The following is a 25,805-nucleotide window of genomic DNA, read 5'->3' as shown; positions in this document are numbered from 1 at the left end:
ACTTCCACGCTCTCAATCCCTGGCTCACATGACACCCGTATGGCCTCTGCAATTAAGTCCTCCCTGATTGTCAGCTGCATAAGAGCTATTTCGTCAAAGGTATGTCAAAGGTATGAGTTGGGCGTCAAGAAAGGAGGAGGGGGGGGAAAGGTTTCTCATGATCACATCTGGAGGGTGGGTTGGGAAGCGGGAAGCAACATCTAAAAACAAGGTGGAAAGGGTCAGCTTCATGCCAGCTGGGCTGATTTTATGGTGGAAGAGAGGATAAGTCTTTTAGCACCATCTGGTTGGGAGAAAGCGGGGGGTTTTTTTTGGGGGGGGAGAAAACGGAGAGAAAACATGCAGAGGTGGTCTAAAGCACTTGGTACCTTCGAAAGGCTCTCCAGGGAAACGCGCTGTAGGAAGGGCTGGATTATTGCACATAGTCTCCTGCTATTGCGAATCTGGGGAGCCAGCAACCAAGGGCTTGGGGTTTTTTTTGGGGGGGGGGTGAGGAAGGGAAACGTGCATAGTAACTAGGATATCCGTTTCGAGGTGGGGGTGGGGAACTCAGCCATCCCCTGCAAGGTGCAAGATGCTCCCTGTTTTGTGTGTGGGTTTTTTTTTAAAGCAACCGAAACAGACCTCCCTGCCCCCACCCCCCACCCCAAATCCCCCCCTGCCAGCTGGAAGCATCGACCTCTGCGCCCCCAACTGGTTTGCCAAGAAAAGAGAGAGGCTGTGTGCACCTGGGTTTGACAGGCATGCAGGAGTCGGAGGGGGGGCATACGGCAGCACAGTCCGGACCGCAGGCAGCAGAAGGCACTGTGTGTGTGTGTCCCAAGGGAGGGTCGGGAGGTGGGGCAGGAGAGGGCAGGAGGGCGAAGCACTGTTGCTGGCAACGCGTCCATTCAGTGTCCAAGAGTCCGGAAGCGACGACACATCACGGGGCAGCAGGTTCCTCAATCAGTTTATTGTTCCCCTGATCCAGAGCAGGGCGGGCGAGGGGGGAAGTCCGTGTGGAAGCAAAGAAGGGTCTGCGCAGAAGCTCAAAACAGAGTCCAAAGCAATCCAGCAAGAACCGGTCCCATCGGACAGGGTAGAGGGCAGAAATCGAGGTCTGGAGCAAACTTTCTTTCTTTCTTTTTTTTTCTCTCTCTCTCTTTCTCAGCTGGGGCAGAACTTTTGCCCCCCGCAAAATAGTCCGTTCATCAAAAGCCACCAGCCACTTCATCTCCCTCCAACTTGACAAGTTTTTACGCAAGCCCCTCTTGCTGCCGTCAAAAGTTCATATTTTTTTTTGTAGTTTTCATTTTTTTGTAGATTTTTTTTTGTAGGTTTCCTTTTTTGTTTTTTTGTAAATTTGTCTTTTTTAGAAAAAAAAATTACCCTCTTGAAATAATAAAATAATCCTTTCAAAGCAAAATCCCCACTCCCTCCCCACTCCCACCCCAAGGAAGAAAAGAAGAAGTCTGCATTGATTTTTTTTCCCTAACAGCTGCGAGGTGGGGCTTTCTCAGAGCATTTTTTTTTCTTATAAAACAACAAAAAATATTCAAACACTTTTGCATATTTGTCCTTTAAAAAATCTTTTAAATGACCAAAGAAAATAAAACAAATTAAAAGGAGCAAAAAAAATCCTCCCAGAGTTGGAGAGCCATCTTTCCAAAAAAGAGAGCGAGGAAAAAAACACAAAACAATAACAATTGTTCTTCTCTGGGGAATTTTGTGGCATCCAAAGCGTTTGACTTTGCTGTTAACAAGAAAATTAACGCGCAAACACACGCACACGCACACACAAAAATGTTTTCCTTGTATTAAAATAGTCCTTAGTCCATCTGTACATCTAAGGGTCGGGGGGCCATAGCCTTTCCACCCCCACGCTAACCTCCTTTGGTTCCTCGGTGTCAAAAGTCTATTGCGGTTATTTCCTTTTTTAAAAAAAAACACAACAAAAACAAAAACAACCTTTTTTCTTTGCAGGGAAAATAAAAATGGTTCCATCTTCTAAACGCAGCACAAATTAAACAAAAATAAAAGTTGTCTCCCTCGAAGTGATTGCTCAGAGCTGAGCTGCTCGATGGTGCTAGAAGGATGGAAAGTGGAGGTAATTACGAGGGCGGGTGCTCTCCTGAGTTGGCCCCTGCTGCGCTTGTGGCCCCGGGGTCAAGTCAAAGTGGTCCAGCCTCTGGCACCATCCCCGGCCCTCCTGGAACTTGCTGATAACCAAGCCTTAGACAGATGTTGCTTTTGCCCTCTGGGAGAGATGGAGCTGTCCTTCCACGCCCCACACAATGCCTCCCCACTTCCACCTTACCTGTTGTTACTTGTTGTACTGGTATGAGTAGGCAGCATGATCCGATGGGGACTCCACTGTCACATGGCTCTGCTGGCCACTGTTCTCCTGTGACAAAACACAGCATCTTAGACAGCGTCTTAAAAAGCAGAGACATCACCTTGCCAACAAAGGTCCGTATAGTAAAAGCTATGGTTTTCCCAGTAGTGAAGTACGGAAGTGAGAGCTGGACCATAAAGAAGGCTGATCGCCGAAGAATTGATGCTTTTGAATTATGGTGCTGGAGGAGACTCTTGAGAGTCCCATGGACTGCAAGAAGATCCAACCTCTCCATTCTGAAGGAAATCAGCCCTGAGTGCTCACTGGAAGGACAGATCCTGAAAGCTGAGGCTCCAATACTTTGGCCACCTCATGAGAAGAGAAGATTCCCTGGAAAAGACCCTGATGTTGGGAAAGATGGAGGGCACTAGGAGAAGGGGATGAGAGAGGACAAGATGGTTGGATAGTGTTCTCGAAGCTACCAGCCTGAGTTTGACCAAACTGCGGGAGGCAGTGGAAGACAGAAGTGCCTGGCGTGCTCTGGTCCAGGGGGTCATGAAGAGGCGGATATGACTAAACGACTAAACAACAACAACACGTTTCCTCCCGAACCTATCAGGTCCACCAAGTTAAGCAAGGCCGAGTTGGATCTGCACGGGTGTGGCAGGCCTAATGTGCACGGCGACTCATCTCTGGTAGGTCTTGCCCCCATGAAGCAGCTGGGGAGACTGAAGGTCCCCACCTCCCCCACAGCTGCCTAAGTCCCCTCCTCTCCAGAGTTTCCCCCAAGCAATCTGAGACTGTGCCTGCACGAAGTGAACTCCTCCTCTCCCCTCTTCATGCCTCTCCTGGTTCTGGGAGACCAGCGGGGAGAGGAGCTCATTGCAGCAAAAGCTGGAGACCCCAGGACTCTTCACTAGCCTGTCTCATCTTTGCCTCTTGGCTTCCCTCCTGCTTCAGCTTCTGCCTCTGATTCTGGTCTTCTCTCGGCCACAGACTCTCCCTGCTCATTGAGCCCTGTTACCTCTTCAGTTGCCAGCACCTCCTTCTCCCAGTCTTGTCCTTCTGACAACTCATTGTTGTCCCACCACCAATCCCCGGGCTCTGAGCCTTCTTCCCTTGGGGGTTCCTCAGCTGCTGCCTCTCACCATTCCTCTGTGTCCAAACAGCTTGTGACAATCTCCTAGTGTAGGCCTTGCTCTCTGCCCCATCCCCCTCACTTCCCTTCTTGTGTTTTTCGGCGGCTCTCTCTCATTTTCCTCCTCATGGCACACACACACAGGAGTTTGCTGCTAAGGAATGTAAGCAGAGAAATGTTGACACTGGCCCTTTAGCCAGGCCTCCACTCGCATGGAAATGAGTCAGGGGGCCAGGTGATCTTGCTGCCCCCTCTACAAAGATGATCCTTGTTAAACATTAGTTGGAAACCAAAGTCCTACACCAACTTAAAATGGTTCAGTAGAACGATACAGTCATACCTCAGGATAAATACACTTCAGGATAAGCATTTTCGGGTTGCGCTCCGCGGCGACCCGGAAGTAACAGAGCGCGTTACTTCCAGGTTTCGCCGCTCGCGCATGTGCAGACGGTCAAAATGATGTCACGCGCATGCGCAGAAGCGTCGAAACACGACCTGTGCACACGGTCGTGTCTTACGTTCTGTTCAGGATGCGAATGGGGCTCCGGAACAGATCCCGTTCACATCCCGAGGTACCCCTGTACTTTATATCTCCTAAAGCCAGAGGGCAGTAGTGGGGAGGAAGATGGTTTCACAAAGCTCCAAACAGGCCAGACCATTTTGGCAGTAGGATCAGGAACTAGATTTATTTCTCATGCGGGCAAGAATTGCCTTTGAACACGGTGGTTGGGGTCTAGGCCTGGGCTGTGTACACACCATAATTTAAAGCGCCCACACGCGCACACACTCTCCTGAGAACTGCAGTTTGTTAAGGGTGCTGAAATGGTAGCTTTGTGCAGATCCTAAGATTGTTTCAGAAGGGGGTGCTTAAATGTGCCTTAAACTTATGGTGTATACAGTGTTATTTTTCTAGAAAAGGGGTTCCGGAGTTTGCAGTGAACTTCTCCCTTGTTCTCTTAGAATGGCAATGGCATCCACCTGACAGGGGCCAGAACTGAGTTCCTGCAAGTTTTGGCTAGGGAAAAAAGCCCTGGGTGTGTATACACACCGGATTCCTTCCTCCCACTCACCCACTTGCCTGTTTTAAACACAAACAGGTGCCTCATCCCTACAGCTGTTCTTAGGCCAAGATAGCCTGGCCACTATAATCCACTCTCTGATAATCTCAGGATTGGATTACTGCACTGTGTTCTAAGCAACCCAGGAGCAGAAACTAGCGTTGAATGCTGCAGCTCGGTTACTTTATGGCAGGGGCGGGGAACCCCTTTTTGGTTGGTGGGCTGGATGCAACTGTGGTCTACCCTTCATGAATCACATTTGACGGCAGGGCTGCCAATCACATGACCTCACACAACACCTGGTGGGCCCAACCCCTTGTCAAAGCAGCATGTCTTGTATTTGGTGGCAATATTATTATTATTATTATTATTATTATTATTATTATTATTATTATTATTATTTATACCACGCCCATCTGGCTGGGTTTCCCAGCCACTCTGGGCGGCTTCCAACAGAATATTAAAATACAATAACCTATTAAACATTAAAAGCTTCCCTAAACAGGGTTGCCTTCAAATGCCTTCTAAAAGTCTGGTAGTTGTTCTTCTCTTTGATATCTGGTGGGATGGCGTTCCACAGGGCAGGTGCCACTACCGAGAAGGCCCTCTGCCTGGTTCCCTGTAACTTGGCTTCTCTCAGTGAGGGAACTGCCAGAAGGCCCTCAGCACTGGACCTCAGTGTCCGGGCAGAATGATGGGGGTGGAGACGCTCCTTCAGGTATACTGGACCTAGGCCGTTTAGGGCTAAACGCAAGCAGCACTGGTAAAGGGGCAACCAGGAGCCTGCGCTCCCACCTGTTCCTTTGCGAGCATATCTTGCGCTCAACAGCCTTTAAATTTGGCAATGAACGCTAGTGGGTTCCTGCGTGGATCCAACCCCAGCAGCACAGCTTGCCCCACGTATAACGGTGGCTTATGCCAGCCACACTTGTGAAGGCAGAATCAGGAACACACTCTAAGGCTCTCAGCTGTTGCTTTTCAGCTTCAGTTTCATCTGATGTCAGGTGAGTGACAGGTGTGTTCCTGGATGGGGGATAGTAACTTTGTGGGGCAAATTAAGAGTCCTGGCAGGGCCAGAGGTTTGCCGTGCCTGCTGTATGATGTCCCAAAGCGGAATCTTTCAGGAGTAGCCCTGGGTTCCTGGGACTGATTTAAAGTTTTGACTTTAGTTGTCTAAAGATGCAAACGGCCTAGGACCCAAATAGAGCGGTATCTCTGGTTGCGAACGGGATCCGTTCCGGAGCCCCGTTTGCAACCTGAGCAGAACACAACCCGTGTCTGCGTGTGCGCGGGTCGCAATTTGCCACTTCTGCGCATGCGCGTGACGGCATTTTGAGCATCTGCGCATGCGCGAGCGGCAAAACCCGGAAGTAACCCGTTCCATTACTTCCGGGTCGCTGCAGGACACACCCTGAAAAGATTTATCCTGAAGCGCCTTTAACCCGAGGTATGACTGCACATGGCAGACAGCCTCTCCCAGTACATCCGACCTGGGCTTTAAAATGAGTGGGGAGGCCCTGCTGGCCATGTCTGTTATAGGCACCCAGAACAAAGCCATTACAGCAATTACAGAACTCCTTCCCATTAGAGAGATGACTGGCCAGTATTGCTTTTAGCCATCTTTTGAAAGCACTTTTTCCTCCCTTATTCTGGTTTCTGGAAGAAAGTGACCCAAAAATATTCAGAATTGACTGTGATGGTGCCGGCTGTGGAATACTTGGAAGTCGAATGGAATCCGTTCCAGAAGTCCGTTCGACTTCCAAAACGTTCGGAAACCAAAGCGCGGCTTCTGATTGGCTGCAGGAACCTCCTGCAGCCAATCGGGAGCCGCGGAAGCCCCGTCAGACGTCCGGGTTCCAAAGAACATTCACAAACTGGAACAATCACTTCCAGGTTTTGATGATTTGGGAGCCAATTTGTTCAGGAGCCAAGGCGTTCAAGATCCAAGGTACGACTGTACTATGTATTTTGCAGTACAGTGGTACCTCGGGTTAAGTACTTAATTCGTTCTGGAGGTCCATTCTTAACCTGAAGCACCACTTTAGCTAATGGGGCCTCCTGCTGCTGCCGCGCCGCCGGAGCACAATTTCTGTTCTCATCCTGAAGCAAAGTTCTTAACCCGAGGTACTATTTCTGGGTTAGCGGAGTCTGTAATCTGAAGCGTATGTAACCTGAAGCGTATGTAACCCGAGGTACCACTGTATATTGGTGCCTGGCATGCACCCCCAACTTAGAGAGAAATAACAAAAGGGCCTCTTACCTCAACTGCGACACTAGAGGAAGGCACAGGTGTGTACTGGGGGATGTAGGCTCCTTGCATAGCTGCTGCTGCTGGCATGTACTAGTGGGACGGAGGGACAGGAGACGTCAAAAAGGCGCAGGAGACGAGGGCTAAAGCCCCTCCGAGAAGGGGGAAGGGTAGAGGAGGAAGAAGACACTTACCGTGCCAGCACTGCTGAGGGACAGGTGGCCCAGCTGCTGAGTCAGGGGCCCCATCATGGAAGTGGGCTGGATGGAAATCGCATGGTCCATGGTAGGTGTCAGCACTGTGCCCTGTTTAGCAACAGCAAGAGAGAGAGAGAGAGAAAGAGAGAGAGAAGGAGAGAGAAGTTAAAGAAAAAAATTGTGGGAATAAGAGAATGGAGAGAGGGAAGTGTCCATAAAGGGCCTGGAATAACTCATGGCAGAGGAGACACTGGCAGCAGTTAAAGGTGGGGGTACCTTTGAAGGTGGCCCGGAAACTACAATTAACCCAGAATGCGGCAGCTAGACCGGTGACTGGGAGCAGCTGCCAAGACCACATAACACCGGTCTTGAAAGACCTACATTGGCTCCCAGTATGTTTCTGAGCACAATTCAGAGTGTTAGTGCTGACCTTTAAAGCCCTAAACGGCCTCGATCCAGTATACCTGAAGGAGCATCTCCACCCCATCATTCAGCCCGGACACTGAGGTCCAGCTCCAAGGGCCTTCTGGCAGTTGCCTCACTGCGAGAAGAGAGGTTACAGGGAACCAGGCAGAGGGCCTTCTTGGTAGTGGCGCCTGCCCTGTGGAACACCCTCCCAGCAGATGTCAAGGAAATAAACAATTGTCTGACTTTTAAAAGACATCTGAAGGCAGCCCTGTTTAGGGAAGTTTTGAATGTTTGATGTTTTATCGTGTTTTTAATATTCTGTTGGGAGCTGCCCAGAGTGGCTGGGGAAACCCAGCTAGATGGTCGGGGTATAAATAATAATAATAATAATAATAATAATTGAAGTGAAGTCAGGAGAAGCCTCTGTGATTTAAAATAATTAGGTGGCGTATGCTGGCTGCAAGGCAGGGGTGAAGTTTTCTCTACATTCATCATGGTCCCCTCAGCTTTCTGGGTGCAGAGGATACCTAGCCAGCCTTGGGGAAAGAGGGTGTCGTCTAATATCCTGGACCAGAACTGGACAAGGGCCTCAGGCTTTATGTTGCTCTCTCATGTGATGCTTAGATGACTTTTTGCATCTCCTGCAATTGCAAAATACAAACTTCACGAACGTTTGATTTTAAACTGGCTCTTCTGCTCTGCATTCTGCATCCAAGTAAGTTTATGTTCCAAACAGAAAGGGTGTTACTTGCAAATAAAATGCCCTTAGACAAGAACTCCAGGTGGATATTATGGGAGGAAGGGGTCTCACCGTGGGCGGCATGAGGTATGACTGATGGTGCATCCATGACGGGCTGTGAACCTGCAGAGAGTAATAGAAGTAGATAGTTACCAGTAACACATTTCACTTAGTAATTCTTGGAAAAGCTCTTAAAAGTCGGCCAGTCTTATTATCCCCATATCACTGATAGGGAAAGGGCTGTGAGATAAGTGGCTGAGGTGAGATTTGAAGCAAAGGCTTCCAGATTTGCAGCTCACACTCGTAGGCCCAAAACAGATCTATGACAGTAGATGTTTGAATCAAGGCCTGTGCTGATCACATACAAAGCTGGGGGTAAGAGTAAGAGAGAAGTACCTGGTAGGAAGAAACGGGTGACGGGAGATAAGGAGAGAGCGCAGTCTGGGCAATCATCCTGTTGGGGGCCAGGCTGTAGGGTGTTGTGTAGAACCTGCAGAGGGTATGGGGAGAAATCGTTGAAGAGCTTCATATAGCTTCAGAAGAAGCTGAATGTACAGCCCTTCCCATAAGCTCACAGATATGCAGATCTTATTCTGCCAGGTCTCCTTGAAGGCTATGGCCAGATCGCCTACCAAACTATTTCTCGGTTACAATGTGAAGAAACAGGCAAAGCAGAAGACATACCCATTTTGTAGCGCCGTTGTGGGGTCATAGGTCAAGGTCATCCCACCCTGCATGGAAATAGTAGACAGTTCATATGTGGCTCCTCCCATTCTCCTGACCCATCAAGATCCCAGCTCAACCAATCAGCAACTGCTTCTCTGCCTTCCTAGGGGCAGGTTGCAAGCCTCGCCCTGCTTAGTGGAACCCCTGATGATGCCACCTCAAACTCCTGCAGCCAGCCAGGACCCTAAAAGCAGGGGCAGGAACACTTTTCTGTCCAGTGTGCCAGATGCTAATCTCCCCAACCCATGGCAGGCCAAATTGGGCAGGTGGGTGTCCCCCTGCCAGTTACCTGGCGTCATAGTAATGTCCACCAATCCTGCACTTTGAAGCCCCAATTGTCGGGACTTCAAAGCACAGCACAGGGCTGTTTGAAAGCCCTTTGTAAGCAGTGCAGTGATACTCCTTAAACCTCCAAAAATTGAAGGCTTAAAGAGCTCGTGAAGGGCTTTCATACAGCCCAGCACTGCCTGTTTGGTTTCTGGACATTCAAAGAGGGAAGGAGGGAAGGAGGAGCGGTTTCCACTGAATGGAAACAGCTTTACCTTCCTTGATCAATGCACACTCTCATCATCAACTGATGGGGGTGGGAGCGCACTTTGCTCCATCAAAGGAACAAAATGAGCTCACTTTAAGCTCTGAATTGAAGTTCTACTCTTACCTGCCCCACAGCTGACGTCGTGTATTATCTCAGGTGTAGGGCAGGTGGGCGTGGCTTCCAAAATATAGGGAGCCCTGGCAGGCTCTGTTCGGCCTGTGGACTGGAGGTTCCTCACCCCTGCCCTAAAGAGAATGTCTAATCCCCAAGCCTGCAAAACCTATGGCCAGCCCACTAAACCAAAGGCCGTCCACCAGCCACACGAAATAGCCAGCCAGGAGTGTGACAATCACTCTGTTTTTGCAGTTTCACACATGCAACAAAATGTTCACACGAGAGGGTTGTTGAGCTCTGGGCTGACTGCCGCATGTGGCTAACGGACTGGTCTCCGACTGTTGCAGCCTCCCCCCATTCCCTGCTGCCCCCCCCCTTACCGTGTCATTCTCCCGTGGCCAGGCTCGCCCGTTCTGCACATATTTGCCCTGATTCTGGCGCTTCTTCTGGCCGCCATCAGCAAATTTGCAAAGCAACGGATCTGGAGGTGCTGCAAAGGGAAAGGAGCATTTTGTGAGGGGGAAATCACGACATGCAGTTTCCCAACTGCACTGCAATGTAGGTCTCTTGAAAGACCTACTTTGGCTCCCAGTACGTTTCCGAGCACAATTCAAAGTGTTGGAGCTGACCTTTAAAGCCCTAATCGGCCTCAGCCCAGTATACCTGAAGGAGCGTCTCCACCCCCATCGTTCTGCCTGGACACTGAGGTCCAGCGCTGAGGGCCTTCTGCCGGTTCCCTCACTGAAAGTTACACGGAACCAGGCAGAGGGCCTTCTCGGTAGTGGCGCCCGTCCTATGGAACGCCCTCCCACCAGATGTCAAAGAGAAGAACAACTACCAGACTTTTAGAAGACATCTGAAGACAGCCCTCTTTAGGGAAGCTTTTAATGTTTAACAGACCACTGTATTTTAATACTCTGTTGGAAGCCACCCAGAGTGGCTGGGGAAACCCAGCCAGATGGGTGGGGTATAAATAATAAATTCTATGCTATGCTATTGGGACGCGGGTGGCGCTGTGGGTTAAAACACAGAGCCTAGGATTTGCCGATCAGAAGGTCGGGGGTTCGAATCCCCGTAACAGGGTGAACTCCCGTTGCTCGGTCCCTGCTCCTGCCAACATAGCAGTTCGAAAGCACGTCAAAGTGCAAGTAGATAAATAGGTACCGCTCCGGCGGGAAGGTAAACGGTGTTTCCGTGCGCTGCTCTGGTTCACCAGAAGCGGCTTAGTCATGCTGGCCACATGACCTGGAAGCTGTACGCCGGCTCCCTCAGCCAATAAAGCGAGATGAGCGCCGCAACCCCAGAGTCGGTCACGACTGGACCTAATGGTCAGGGGTCCCTCTACCTTTATGCTATGCTATGCTATTCAAAACAAAACAGCATTGGAAAAGCTTTATCGCTTGACTTTGCGGCATGCAGAAAATGGCTCAGAGTTCTCCCTTGCTGTTCCTCACAAGAGCAGTCCACACATCCTCCCGAGACAGTCTTAGCTGCCAGGCTCCCAACCACCACTCAACCCTCACAGCCAACTGTGCTTCTCACCTGGGACCCCTGGAGGTGTTTTGATATATTTGCCATTGAAGTGCGTGATGATAGCTTCACACTTTTCTGTAGACTCCATCCTGGGGGAAGAAGGGAAAAGAAACCATTGGTGACGCTGGGCTGGGAAGGGTGTCAATGTAAGCGGAGGAGCCACACTTATTGCAAAGTTGTAGCCCGCCTGCTCCTGGTCACGCTGAGATTCCTACAGACGTGAAGCAACAGTGGGATAAAAAGGAGGGAGGGACTAATGCTGTTCTAGGTTGCATCAACAGAAGTCTAGTGTCCAGATCTAGGGAAGTAATAGTACTGCTCTATTCTGCCTTGGTCAGACCACACCTGGAGTACTGTGTCCAGTTCTGGGTGTCACAAATTAAGAAGGATGTTGACAAGCTGGAATGTTTGCAAAGCAGGGTGGCCAGTATGATCAAGGGTCTGGAGGAATAGTTGATGGACTTGGGTATGTTAAGCCTGTTTAAAGAGGAGACTGAGAGGAGATATGAGAGTCATTTTTAAATATCTCAAGGGCTGTCACATGGAAGATGGAGCAAGCTTGTTTTCTTCTCCTGTTCCAGTGGGTAAGACTGGAACCAATGGCTTCAGGTTACTAGAAAAGAGATTCCGACTAAACTTCAGGAAGGGAATTCCGATGTTAAGAGCTGTCACCCACCTTCTCCCATCAGGGCTTCTGTGCCTGTAATGGCTGTGTGTGAGAGAGGAATTCAACAGTAATGCTTTACCCAAGAGAGATGTGTAGAGATGGAAAATCTCTAGTTGCTGGATTTCTGCTTGTCAGGAAAACTGCCCGAGGTGAGCTAGCAATCCTAAGTAGAACACTTCTATCTTATAACCAGTTTCTAACTCCTTTCCGCTCAAGGATTCACATATTAAAAGTGATTCAGTGAGCGCATATGTAAATAACAGTTAAGACAAGAATCAGCTTTCTATGTGACTTTACCAGAATCTAACCCACAGACAGGATTCTTAAGGACCCTGCTTGCAGATTCCACTTGGGAAAGTTATTTAGGTGGTACATTCCCAATGAACATTTCTTTAAAAATGAATCCAAGAGCTCAAGACTTAAGATTGAAACAGGCCTGGAAAGCCCAAATTACTGCGATTCATTCCATTTTGTTGACTGAGCACCTGTCTAGAATCGCTTTCATCTCCGGGCAATCAGATGCATCAAATCCAGGGCTGCAAGGAGCTGCTGCAAAGTTGGCGCGTGTCTATACACTGCTATGCTGTAACAACTGCACACATTATTATTCCCTTCTAGCTTTTAAGAGCTACTGGACTTGCAGTTCCACATTCCCTGCCACAAGGAGGCGCAGGAGAATATTTGGCTTGGACAAACTGGAGGAGGATGCCAACTTGGAATTAGGTGTAAAACTATCTGAATTTCTCTCCTATCCCATCAGGAACAATGACGTCCGGTGCCACCAGCTGGCTAGAAAATAAAGTAGCCAAGGTACAATTCCTAATTCTAATTTAGGGAATGGTGCAATCCAAAGTGCCCCCCTTGGGTATGTTGATGGTGATAGAAAGCTGCAAGGTGGTGCTGGTTGGAGGAGTCGGAGGAGTCAGGGCCCATCTGGTGTAAAATGCAAACCTGGCAGCAGGGGGCATTGCAGGACAGAACAGAACAGGAGAAGCTGTTCCAGCTGGTAGAGGAAGCAGGGAATGTGGGAACTGAGATGGCTGTGTCCACCCAGATGTGTCTGAGCGGATGAAGACCACCAGGGTATGTCTGCCTAAAAGTACTTCTACAGCCTGGCAAATACCTTGCAGTGAGTTTGGCATTTGCAGAAAGGGGATTGATTGAAAAACTCAATACAGCGGTACCTCGGTTTACGAACTTAATCCGTTCCAGAAGTCCATTCTTAAACCGAAACCGTTCTTAAACAGAGGCGTGCTTTCCCTAATGAGGCCTCTCACCACCACCGTTTGGATTCCATTCTTAGACTGAGGTAAAGTTTGCAAACTGGGACACTACTTCCGGTTTTGCGGAGTTCGTAAACCGAATACAGTGGTACCTCTGGTTAAGTCCTTAATTCGTTCCGGAGGTCCGTTCTTAACCTGAAACTGTTCTTAACCTGAAGCACCACTTTAGCTAATGGGGCCTCCTGCTGCTGCCACACCACTGGAGCAAGATTTCTGTTCTCATCCTGAAGCAAAGTTCTTAACCTGAAGCACTATTTCTGGGTTAGCGGAGTCTGTAACCTGAAACGTCTGTAACCTGAAGCGTATGTAACCTGAAGCATATGTAACCTGAGGTACTACTGTAGTTCATAAACAGGGCAGTTCTAAAACCGAGGTACCACTGTATTGTGAGTCACACAGCGTGTTGCAATAAACCAGGGAAGGGGACCTGTTGCCCCTTAGATGTTGCTAGGCCCCAACTCCCATCAACCTCAGCTGGCATGCCCAATGGTTGGAGAGATAATGGAAGCTGGAATCCAGCAACCTCTAGTTTTCCCACTCCTGCACTAAACAATATAGCTGTTGCATGTATGTGGGGAAACAGACACAGGGATGTGGATCCCCTTGTTGAACATAATGCCTAGATCAGCTGAGAAGGAAAACTGCAGCCTTGGACAACCTTGTGGTCCAAATGAGCAAGAAACAGACAAATCTATGTAACCTCAAGGTTAGATTACTGCAATGCGTTATACGTAGGGCTGTCTCTTAAGACGGTTTGGAAACTTCAGCTAGTGCAGAATTCAGCAGCCAGCTTGCTCACCGGGGCAAGACAGTTTGAGCATATTACACCGATCCTGGTCCGACTGCACTGGCTACCAATTAGTTTCTGAGCCCAATTCAGAGTGCTGGTTTTGACCTATACACCCTTAAACGGCTCAGGACTGCAATACCTCAAGGACCGCCTCTTTCCATATGAACCTACCCAGACCCTGAGATCATCTTCTGAGGCCCTTCTTCGTGTGCCTCCTCCTCGAGACGTCCAAAGGGTGGCAACACGAGAACAGGGCCTTCTCTGCAGTGGCTCCCTGTTTGTGGGATGCTCTCCCCAGGGATGCTCTGCTGGCGCCTTCATTATACACCTTTAGGTGCGAGGCAAAAACGTTCCCCTTTAACCAGTCGGCCTTTGGCTGATTAACATCAGATGCCCTTTTAAAATGTGTTGGGGAGGGGGGCGTTATTGGGTTGCTCTTTTTATTTTTATTAGGTATTTTGTGTTTTTGTATTGTGTCTTCATGTTGTGAACTGCCCTGAGACCTGTGGGCACAGGACGGTAAACTAATTTAATTTAATAATAATAATAACCATCAACACTAGGCCCTAGGAATAGGGCATACATCGTATAAGTGGAAATGCAAACATTCCCCCCAGGTGAGGGAGTGTGTGTTTGTTCAGCATATCTGCAAACCTTCCATACATAAGGGAGGGTTTGTCCTAGCAAGTCCCTGGGCAAAAGCCCTTGTGGAAGCAAACGCTTGGACAAAGGCGTCTAGGTCAAGACTCGGCCAGGTGTGGGCTTGCTAGCCTCTGGGTGGCCAGTGATTTCTGGGTCTCTGTGAAAGCAGAGCAGCGCAGCGACAGAGACAAGTGAGCACATGTCTGCATGGGAAGGTGCACAGACACGCCTGCCTCAGGGAGCATACCGGCGCAAGCTGCCACCATTGTGTGAGGCGAGATCACAGGAGTTAAGAAGCCAGACCCCAGCAAGGGCTGGAGCACAAGGGAGTCTGCCTGTAGACAGAGAAAGCCCGCCCTCCTGACCTGGCAAAGCCGACCCCTCGGCTGGTACCGCTGGCGTCGCGAAGGATGCGCGTGGAGATGACTTGTCCAAAGGGCTTCAGCATCGACTCCAATTCCGCCTCGTCCATGCCCAGAGGCAGGTTTGACAGGTAGAGGTTGGTGGGATCCTGCTCCTGTTGCTATGGAAACAAGAAAGTCAGGCTGTTGCCTAGCAATCGTCCATCCCGTCCCTGGGGACTCGTTCCTTTCAGGCCGCCCCTTCCCTTCCCAAATTCGCAGCCTGCCTCAGTTCACGAGACTGGCCGTTCCCCAACCTCAGTCATATCACAAAGACTCTCAATGCCTAAGAAGGAGGCAAGGCACAGAATTTGGTCCGTGATCACAGTCTGCACCCTGGAGAGCCCTGTCGAGAAACACCCTACAGTGGTACCTCTGGTTACGAACTTAATTTGTTCCGGAGGTCCGTTCTTAACCTGAAACTGTTCTTAACCTGAAGCACCATTTTAGCTAATGGCGCCTCCCACTGCTGCTGTGCCGCCGCTGCGCAATTTCTGTTCTCATCTTGAAATAAAGTTCTTAACCCGAGCTACTACTTCCGGGTTAGCGGAGTCTGTAACCTGAAGTGTTTGTAACCTGAAGCATTTGTAACCCAAGGTACCACTGTACTGGGATATTACAGGGCAGCTTAAGGCTTAGGATTTCTGCGTATCAGAAGGGACCCATGATTTCATACAGAGAGTTAGCGCTCGTCCGAAGCTCCATTTGGCCTGCTACTTTCTCTGGGAAAACCCACTCTTTACCACTATAAACGGCAATCATAGAATTGTAGAGTTGGAAGGTAACCCAAAGGCCATCTAGTCCAACCCTTGCAATGCAGGAATAATGCAGGTTTGTTCCGATTCAGCTGCAAAGAGCATGTTTCCCAGGGGAAAGTTGCAAAACAGCCTGGACCTGTGCCTAGAAAATGTGGGAGAAGTAGAAAACCACCTGGACCCATGCTTTCTAGGCCCGGGACCAGCAAAAGTGTGGCTGAGCCCTCAGGCAGCATACAAGACACCTATGTCTGTTGCATGCATGCATGCAAGTATTACGACGCTACACAGTGTGGACGATTCATTTGAAAACCCCATATATATATATATATATATATATATATATATATATATATATATGCAGGTTTTGGTGTCCTCGGGTGTCTTCCCGTGTAAAAGTTGGGGTGTCTAGGCGACGTTTCGACGAGGTCTCACTCGTCATCTTCAGGCTGGTGCTTTCGGCTTCTTGTTACTGGAACAGAGCAGGATCTCAGTGTTTGAGTTCCTATAAATACTGTTGAGGAGGTGTGGCCTCCAATGTTCTGGGCAGAGAGGAAGTTCCCAGGCTAGTGTGCCTTTTCTTCTTTTGTTCCTTAATTACTTGAGGGATATCTTGAGTGATTTCTTGAGTTGTATCCTGAGTACCACTTAGGTGGGTCATTAGGTGTGGATTAGTTGCTAAAGCCTTTGTGTCTTGACCTCTTGAACTTTGTGAAGAGTTTTTCTGAGAAGATGGCTGTACTGCACTTAGTTGTGCTCTGGCTTGGCTTCGTGTATAGGGGCGAGCTGTGGTTTTGTGGCCTGTGCCAGCCAGATCTGTGTAGGGATTGCAGGGGGGTGCAGCATCCCGAGGTGCCACCATGGTTTGGCTACTGGATGGTGTCTGTAATTTATCTGTGGAGAGGGTCTGGGTTTGGGTCTGGTGTGGTTGATTGGTGATGGCGTTCTGTGTGCCTCTGGATCTGGTGTCAGTTTTTGTGTCGCCTAGACACCCCAACTTTTACACGGGAAGACACCCGAGGACACCAAAACCTGCATTCCTGTACCCGTGAAAATCTACGAAAGCATATATATATATATATATATATATATATATATATGCAGGTTTTGGTGTCCTCGGGTATCTTCCCGTGTAAAAGTTGGGGTGTCTAGGCGACGTTTCGACGAGGTCTCACTCGTCATCTTCAGGCAGGTGCTTTCGGCTTCACCGAAAGCACCTGCCTGAAGATGACGAGTGAGACCTCGTCGAAACGTCGCCTAGACACCCCAACTTTTACACGGGAAGATACCCGAGGACACCAAAACCTGCATTCCTGTACCCGTGAAAATCTACGAAAGCAAATATATATATATATATATATATATATATATGCAAGCTGGGAAGCCTGCCCCAATCACAGTTGCCAAACACATGTACACAGATGTTTAAAAAGACAAGCTTGTATTGTGTATGTTTTCTGCATTATGTAGGGAGCTGGCCTGGGATTTGAACTGCAGCCTAGAGGCTGCCCTCCTGTCTTCCCTCCTGGAGAAGGAAGGACTGGCATCTTCCCCCATAGGTGCTGGGGCACAAGTCTTACCTTGGCCATCTGGGCCTGAACCCCACTGGCTTTGAGTGCAGTCACTGCCTTCTGGGCCGCTGTGGGGCTGTCAAAATCCACAAAGCCATAGCCTGCAGAAATCAAGGAGATGGAAATAAGAGGGCAGGCCTTGCGTACCTTGCTTCGAAGGTGGAGAAACGGCCTGTGCAGAGAAACACTCAGCTTTCTACTAGTTAGCATGGCCTAGAGGAACCCCCCCCCCCAATGTCTATGGCGCAGTAGACCCCTTTCCCTGACCTTCCCCCCACCATGCGCACATGCGCACACTTTTCATTAGCTTGCAGTGCCACACCCTCCAGCTGAATTCTCAGATGAATTCTGAGCGGGCAATGCTGAGCTTGTGTTACCTGGCTAGTTAGCAAACATTGGCAGGAAAGCGAGGGAGGGGGAGCCCGCCTCTCACTGTCAGGAAGACCGCAGAGCGATTCCCCTTCCCCTCTCCAAGCCTCTGTTCTGAGTGGATGCTGCTCCCTCCCTCCCCCCCATCCCATCCCATCCCTCAGCAATGTCTGGCATGTCAGGAATTCCAATCCCCCCACCCCCCCACTGGCACCTCCCTCTCACACAGATAACCCAGCCCCACCTCCCAGACAGAACCAATCTTCCCCCCAGAAACTTGGCTCCGGAATCGAATTCTCATCCTTTCCTCTCCCCCTTGCCCCTCTTTCCTTTCCAGAGTTATGAGCCCCCTCCCTGCCAAACCCGCACCCCTTGAGATTGAGTGAACTTGTGCAGGGAAAGGTATCTCCTTGGGGAGAAGGCTCGGTCCCAGAAATTGGGTGAAGGATGCAGTGAAGCACTCCGGCCTCTTAGCTCTCCCTCTTCAAAACCACAAGCAAAACCCCATCTGCCCTGAGCTGCGATTCCAGCCCCATATGCCCTTTCCTTCTCAACGCTGCAGCACTGTGCTCCCCTCACCCAGTTGGCAGCGCACCGCCCCCCCCAATCTGCACTTGCCTTTGCATTTGTTGGTCGTTTTGTCCAGGATGGCCTTGGTGGAGACAATTTTGCCATATCTGTGGGGCACAAAGGAACATGGTGGAATTAATGCCGTTGCTGTTCATAGCCAACATCCAAAAATATGCCACATCCTTCCTTCCTTCCTTCCCTGCTGAGCAGTCCAATAAGCTCCAAGCGTCTAGTGGTTTGTGCAGGCCTGAGCAATCCCCTGGGGAGAAATCCGAGAGAGTGCTACATTTCTAAACAGGCCTCAAAAGCCGGGCTAGGAATCATGTCTCTACTGGGTAAGGCCTTGCCCTCTTCTAGAAACCCGAAGAACATTAATACATTCTGTAGGCGATGCTTTCCCCCATCACTAGAATTGTGCAACTGCTGAAGGTGTGGTTCAGGGGAGGAAAAGTGTCGGGCAAGTAACAGCTCCTGGACAGAGGGCTGACTATGGGCCAAATGTCACTTTACATGGCAGGCAGGTTTGCTGCTGGCTAGCGGGGCTGGGCGATGTTGGGTTTTCAACACTGCAGTGTATCACCAGCCAAACACGATATACCCCAATGTTGAAAAAAGCTGCGTTAGCTCCAGCCGGCGAGATACCGGGTGAAACTGCCGCAGCTCTCATTGTGGGAGCTGAAGCGCTTTCACCCCAGCGCCTTGTGGGCTGTGGCCCCAGCCTGCTGCTCAGCTGGGGGGCGGAAAGGCTCCTGCTCCTGCCCCTCTTTCCTCCGGTGGGGTATGTGTGTGTCGTTCATTCCAGGAGGAATGACGCAGCCTGCCCTCCCGGGCGAAGTCCACAAGGTGCGGGGTACAAAGCCACCCTATCCACACCTTGCGGAGAAGGGCTGCTGGCGAGCGCTGGGCCTGCCGGCAGCACCAAAGAGCCCCTACACCGCTGCCATCCACCGGGAGGGCGGGCTACATCTTTCTGGGAGGAAAGGCGCAGCACACCTCCTGGAGAAGGCAGCCAGGTGGGGTCAAACTGCTCTCAGCTGGGAAGGGCGGGCTTCGCCCTTCCCAGCCCCAAACCCCCTCCTACTGGCATGCAAGCAGTCCCTCTGTCTCCAGCAGCCAGCTAGTTTGTCTCTCCCTCAGCTCGCTGGGTGCTGGAGGCAGAGGGACTCAAGAGCGGTGATGGTTTCGCCAGCAATATACCGCTGAGTGAAGCTGTCATCGCGGCCTGCCCCCACATACCGGTCCTGGGCGATATAGTGATATATCACCCAGGCCTACTGGCTGGTCATATGTCTCCTGGTGAAGACTCCCAAAGTCTGAATTCTGTAAACGTGTAATGGGTATGTGTGCCAGGGAGTTCCCCTTAAAATGTTACAGGTGCTGATTAGGAAAGATATGTCGCTGTCAGGTGGTGGACACATTACCCTGGCACACCACACGAAGGGAGTAGGGCTAAGCCGGGGTGAGCCCTAAAGGTGGTGATGGATAACTTTGAGGCAGGTTACCAGTGACAACACAGCGCAAGCTGTGCCCAGCAAATAGGTGGCAACAGGGAGAAGGAGACTTCTAGACCAGGAAATGCCAAATTCAAGCGTCTTAATTATGATTACCTTGCATAATTTATTCTGCTTTTCTGCCTGCCATGAGGGAGGAACAAGGAGTGATGTGGAACACCTAACACAGTTGCCAGCCAAAGCAGAATAAATTATGTGAAGCAATCAATCTACGCAAATTAACAAAACTCAAGGTTTTAAAATTGGACTTTCCTTGGTGTAGAAGTATGGGGGTGCTGCTGTTGCTTTTTAAAATCCCTCACCAGATATTAAAAACCCACTGTTACATGATACGACCGCAGACATTTAGAACGCACAGAGTTCAGATTGTAGCTCTTATGTATATCCAGTGCAAACCTGCAAATTGCCTTTATAGCGATCTACTTTAAAATAATCAGAACATTAAAAGTGCCTTAAATGGGTGGCCCATCCTCCCAGCATGCCCCAAGGCAAGAATAAGAAATCCCTGGAGCTATGGAAAATTGTCTTTAACAATGCTGGGGTTGACTCCTCTCTGGCCAGAAAAGTTTTGAACCTTTTGAACCCCTCCTCCCAAAGAGAAGCATTCCTTCCAACTGCTGTTATATGAAGTGAGGGTGCCGTCCAATCTCAGGCATGGATATTGAGAAGTAATTCCCACTGACTTCAGCAGGAGATTCTCCCTGGGTCGCTGCCTTACAGACACAAAGCGCTTATTTAGAAAGTGCTAGGCACCCCTGCCCGTACGGGCCAGTTTTGCCAGACTCCAGGGTTGTGCGCTCATCTCACTCTATAGGCCGGGGGCCAGCGCTGTCTGGAGACACTTCCGGGTCACGTCACCAGCGTGACAAGCTGCATCTGGCGAGCCAGCACAGCACACGGAACGCCGTTTACCTTCCTGCTGGTAAGCGGTCCCTATTTATCTACTTGCACCCGAAGGTGCTTTCGAACTGCTAGGTTGGCAGGCGCTGGGACCGAACGACGGGAGCGCACCCCGCCGCGGGGATTCGAACCGCCGACCTTTCGATCGGCAAGTCCTAGGCGCTGAGGCTTTAACCCACAGCGCCACCCGCGTCCCAAGAAAGTGCTACTCCCAGCTTAATGTATACAGGATTGCAGCCCTTAAACATCTCCAGCCTATTGCAAAAACCCGGTGTGAACGCAGCTGCCAATAACCGGCCAGCCTTTCTCAAAACAGGCGACGGAGTCCGATACTCCTTCCCCTCCCCCAAACAATGAACCCTTCAGAGTCCATCCCAGCTGCCCCCTCCAACCCCAAACCGCCCCCCCCCCACCAATGCTTCCTGCTCACCCTGAGCAGGATTTCCTGCCCAGGAAAGGACAAGCCCAGGAAATCCGACCGGCGCCAAGAACAGCCAAGTTCTGGCGCCTCCCAGCCAGCACACAGGGGAATCCAGCTGCAGGGTTTCAAGAGCAGGATGAATGCTGTGGTTGCAGCGATGAGATCTCAGGCTCGGGGAGGGCGGTGGCGGCGGAGGCTGCTGCTCTGCAGATGTGGGAACCGAGAGGCGGCAGGGGCACGGCACGCAAGTGATGCAAGGCAGTGGCAAAACCAGGAATGCAACCCACAATCCTCAGCTCCAAGCCACTACCAGCGTTCGACTTCTAGGCCCCATTCCCTTCCCCATCTCCTCCCCGCCCCCTGCTCACAAGCAGCTTGCAGAGATCCCTTCCCTCACACTCAGCCCAGGCAGATTCCTGGTTTTGAAGGAGGCGTGTTTGTCAAGTGTGGCTTTGGGGCCAGATCCAGCATTCCAGGCTGGGGTGAGCTGAGGTAAGAGAGGAACAGCCCCCTGCCCGCCCCTCCTAGCCACTTAGCTTTAAGCACTCTAGCCTATTTCAGTCTTCTCCAGGCAAGGAGAAGTGGGATCGGGCAAGCTATGGCAGAGAACATAAATACACAGGCGTCTCTATGTCAATACATAACTGCAGTACTCTCTCTGTGAATGCGCACACTAGTAGGCCCCCTAATTGCCACCGCCTCCCAAAATCCCTTACAATAATCTTTACTTGGGGTACAGCTATCTTCACATGGCCACTCATGAGATCAGGGATGACCCAAAGAAATGACATTTCTTGCCATTCAGAGTTAGGGTATTAGACAGGCTACTGCTGAGGTCCACAAAGAGCCCCCTAAACAGGATGGCAAAGCTGGAACCATTGGAACTGCTGTAGCTGTTATTGGGCTTATTTATGTCCTTGGAAGGGATGCAGGTGGCACTGTGCGTTAAACCACAGAGCCTAGGACTTGCCGATCAGAAGGTTGGTGGTTCGAATCCCCGTAACGGGGTGAGCTCCCGTTGCTCGGTCCCTGCTCCTGCCAACCTAGCCGTTCGAAAGCACATCAAAGTGCAAGTACATAAATAGCGGGAAGGTAAACGGTGTTTCCGTGCGCTGCTCTGGTTCGCCAGAAGTGGCTTAGTCATGCTGGCCACATGACCTGGAAGCTGTACGCCGGCTCCCTCGGCCAGTAAAGTGAGGTGAGCGCCGCAACCCCAGAGTCGGTCACAACTGGACCTAATGGTCAGGGGTCCCTTTACCCTTATGTCCTTGGAGCATTGGTGATGGGTAACAAGATTGCCCGAAGGTCACCACTGGAAGGCAGGCAGGCATCCCATCTGGCAGGGCCCTGAAAAAGATTTCAAGGAAGGGGCCGGCCCCCCTCAAAATTCCCTGGCAGCCATGTACACACTCCAAGAGGTGTGCTTGTGTCACGCCGCAAACCACGGGGCATGTGTACAACACATCAGCGGGGCGTGCTGACATCTTGAGTGCAACCCTCTCACTGCAGCATCTGCATGCAGCCTGCTGACGTCACACAGCCCCGGCTCCCTCAATCACGGGGGCAAGGAGGTGCGCTCACTAGGAGGTATGTTATGCCACAAGGGTTGCAGGGTCTCAAATATGGGTTGCTTCCAGACAACCTGCTTATTGAGCATTCATCCTGATTTGCTTGCATAGAGTTTGCTGGGAGGCTATGTGACACTGCGCTCACTAGAAGGACAGATCGTGAAGCTGAGGCTCCAGTACTTTGGCCACCTCATGAGAAGAGAAGACTCCCTGGAGAAGACACTGATGCTGGGAAAGATGGAGGGCACAAGGAGAAGAGGGCGACAGAGGACGAGATGGTTGGATAGTGTTTTCGAGGTTACCAGCATGAGTTTGACCAAACTGCGGGAGGTAGTGGAGGACAGAGGTGCCTGGCGTGCTCTGGTCCATGGGGTCACGAAGAGTCGGACACGACTAAACGACTAAACAACAACAACAATGTGACACTGCATCAAGTAATTGCTATAGTGCACTTTCCAGTGCGTTATCCTGGCATTTCCCTTTCCACAGTAAAACTGATTTTGGGGTGTCGGGGGCAAGGGAGTGGCTTTGTTATAAAGGTAAAGGGACCCCTGACTGTTAGGTCCAGTTGTGACCGACTCTGGGGTTGCGGCGCTCATCTCGCTTTATTGGCCGAGGGAGCCGGCGTACAGCTTCCGGGTCATGTGGCCAGCATGACTAAGCTGCTTCTGGCATACCAGAGCAGCGCATGGAAACGCTGTTTCCCTTCCCGCCAGAGCGGTACCTATTTATCTACTTGCACTTGACGAGCTTTCGAACTGCAAGGTGGGCAGGAGCAGGGACCGAACAACGGGAGCTCACCCGGTCGTGTGGATTCAAACTGCCGACCTTCTGATCGGCAAGCCCTAGGCTCAATGGTTTAGACCACCTCACCACCCGCGTCCTAGATAAATATATAATTATAGTTAAAATAGCTTGTTGTGCATGGAAGTGCTCCCCTTCACGATGGGTTGGTGGGGCCTGTAAAACCTGGATTGGAGGTGAGGATACAGATTCCGTGCTGCCTGTTTGCCATCCTCACATTTAAGGACTGGGCCTCATTGGAAAGGTGCAAACGGCACGGCCGAAAGCAGTTTGTGCTTCTTCTAGCCCCATGACCTCTCCACATGGAGCGCCTTCAATGGGCCAGGAGGCAAAGTGCCAGCCAATCTATCCACTGACGATTTGGCTCCAGTTTAGTTAGTAGGGGGAGGCGAGGCAAAGGTGTAGAGAGTCAAGAGGGAAAATAAACCAGAAGAGAACACACACACAAAAAGGCAACAGGAGATCTGTAGGCAGCAGCAGAATTGCTCTAATTCTTTGTTTGCTCTAATAAGCAAGCATGACCTGGATCTGGCCTGCCCTGACCTACTGTAACTAAGGCTTCCTTACTGATTTAGCGGATTTCCCTATAGCAACCTCCTTTGGCCACAACCAACCCCCAACCCCTAAGTCTCGATCCTTTCTCCTCCTAATCCACACAGAATCATAGAATTGAAGAACTGGAAGGGACCCTGAGAATGATCTAGTCCGATCCCCTGAAATGCAGGAAGATGCAGCTGTCTCATACGGGGACTGAACCTGCAATCCTGGCGTTATCAGCACCACGCTCTAACCAGCTGAGCTATCCAGCATGCTGTCAGCTGCAGTGATATTACTGGATCTCTTGTCGTTGTTGCTTCTCCTAAAATCCCTCCTGTTGGCCCATGAGGTCCCGCTGGATCTAACTTAGTAGCCCCCACCCCTTGTAAGCATAGGAGGAATCTCTGAAAGCCGTTTACTGCCGATGTCTGTCTTGCAGGGAATACGTTTTGGGCGGCTTAAATGCTAATGCCTCCATTTGAGAACCCTGACCTTAGAGGGGCTGATGAAAGCATCTTCTCTAAGACCGGGGTTTTCACTCGGGGTGGGGAGGGGCTGCCATGGAGATGGTTGGGAGGGCAATAAATTATTGACCCGGTTCTTTTCAGCTTCCGTTTACAGCATGACACCGCCCTCCCGGGTCTCTTCGTCCCAGTAACTTACGGTTGGCACAGCTTGACAAGGTCCTGGTCTGTGGTACCCGGGTGCAGGCCCCGGATGTAGAGATTTGTTTTGCTCAGCTGGTCCCCTCCGCCGCCTCCGCCGCCTGGCCCGCTGCTGCTGCTGTTGTTGTTGCTGCTGCCACTGGGACTTGGGGGTGCCATCTGCTGGGCCACTGAGACATAAGGCTGCAGGGCAAAGGAAGAGAACAAAATGAGGGTCTGGGACTGCGGGAAGGTGCAGATGAATTACAAGGAAAGGTCAAAAAGATTTAGGGCAGCATATAGGAAACTTGCTAATAGGACTAGACTTCCAAGGGCATGGAAGGAGCAACGTGGAACCCAAATCGCCCCCACTCGGCTCTTTCTTTCACTTCCTCCTAAACTTTCTAGGATATATAAAAAAGCGAGCTGCAACTGTGAGATCCATGTGCAGAATGCCTTGCAGAGAGAGGGAGTTGGTAGAAGACAGAAGGCTCAATTGTCTCCTTTTTGCATAAGCTCCCTGAGATGCAGCCAGTCTTGGACAGCATCAGATAAAGAAGCTTTTGGGACAAAGATAACCATCATTTCCTCTCTTCTTCCACCCCTACTTTAAAATCAACCAGCCGACATGCATTTGTGAGACCAGGGCGACCTATGCCAAGTTTGCTTTAGGGAGCTTTGAGTCGTTCTCCCTCATACCACCCTTCCTGGCCAAAAGAGGTCCCTGATCAATTGCCTTCAGTCCCCTGATGGGGAGAAGTAAGGAGGTTTCCTCATCCAGGATGATCAGAAGTTCCACCCTCCCAATGGATCTTAACCCCTGAATGCAACAAAAGCCCCCCAACACTGCCACCATCAGAGAAGAGAGCACAAAAAGGAAGGGGAAGCTGCCTCTCTACCATTGGCCAAGCCACCTTTGATGTCACAATCACGCCAGTCAACAAGCAAATTTAGTTGGAACATTCTCATCTTGGGGGGCTTGTAGACAATCCTTTTCTTTAACTAACAAAAGACTTTCTCAGTACCCTGAACAACAATTTATTTTTATTACTATTGCTCCAAAAATCTAATACTTATTTTAGTTAGCACGTCCATTCTTAATGGTGATTGCTATGTACAGAATTATTCCCTGATACCAAAGGTGCTTCCAGGTGGGTTTTTACTGTGAGATGGGTACTCCTCAGGCAAGCAAATTTTTCACAGCAACCACACATCATTGACATCAAAATGCCAGCCTGCATTCCCCCCATTTAATCCAGATTTACCCCTTTGAGGAAAACACTAATAAAGTTTATTTTTAAATTGCTTACAGTATCTGAATGTCCCATTTACAAAATTCAGCATAAGCCACATCTCCCCTCC

The 25,805-nt window shown here is 50.4% G+C and overlaps 1 protein-coding gene across 2 annotated transcripts in view; it reads right to left on the bottom strand.

The window, feature by feature from the left end:
- Nucleotides 1–483: 483 nt before the first annotated feature.
- The window catches only part of RBMS2 (RNA binding motif single stranded interacting protein 2), a 74,257-nt gene continuing 48,935 nt past the window's right edge, over nt 484–25,805 (bottom strand). For both annotated transcript variants that reach the window (XM_028710280.2, XM_028710295.2), the window contains exons 2-14: nt 24,463–24,647; nt 18,107–18,165; nt 17,129–17,220; nt 14,758–14,915; nt 11,020–11,099; nt 9,858–9,967; nt 8,787–8,833; nt 8,499–8,592; nt 8,175–8,225; nt 6,953–7,063; nt 6,771–6,851; nt 2,297–2,383; nt 484–2,065 (exon numbers count right to left, since the gene is read on the bottom strand). In XM_028710280.2, the coding sequence (XP_028566113.2) occupies nt 2,303–2,383; nt 6,771–6,851; nt 6,953–7,063; nt 8,175–8,225; nt 8,499–8,592; nt 8,787–8,833; nt 9,858–9,967; nt 11,020–11,099; nt 14,758–14,915; nt 17,129–17,220; nt 18,107–18,165; nt 24,463–24,647 (1,149 nt within the window). In that variant the 3' untranslated portion in view covers nt 484–2,065; nt 2,297–2,302. The remainder of the gene's footprint in view (nt 2,066–2,296; nt 2,384–6,770; nt 6,852–6,952; nt 7,064–8,174; nt 8,226–8,498; nt 8,593–8,786; nt 8,834–9,857; nt 9,968–11,019; nt 11,100–14,757; nt 14,916–17,128; nt 17,221–18,106; nt 18,166–24,462; nt 24,648–25,805) is intronic.

This window comes from Podarcis muralis, chromosome 2, assembly GCF_964188315.1.
Source record: "Podarcis muralis chromosome 2, rPodMur119.hap1.1, whole genome shotgun sequence".
In the NCBI taxonomy this organism is placed as follows: domain Eukaryota; kingdom Metazoa; phylum Chordata; class Lepidosauria; order Squamata; family Lacertidae; genus Podarcis; species Podarcis muralis.
Note: the sequence above shows the minus strand (reverse complement) of the source record. Positions and strands in the feature narration are given on the sequence as shown.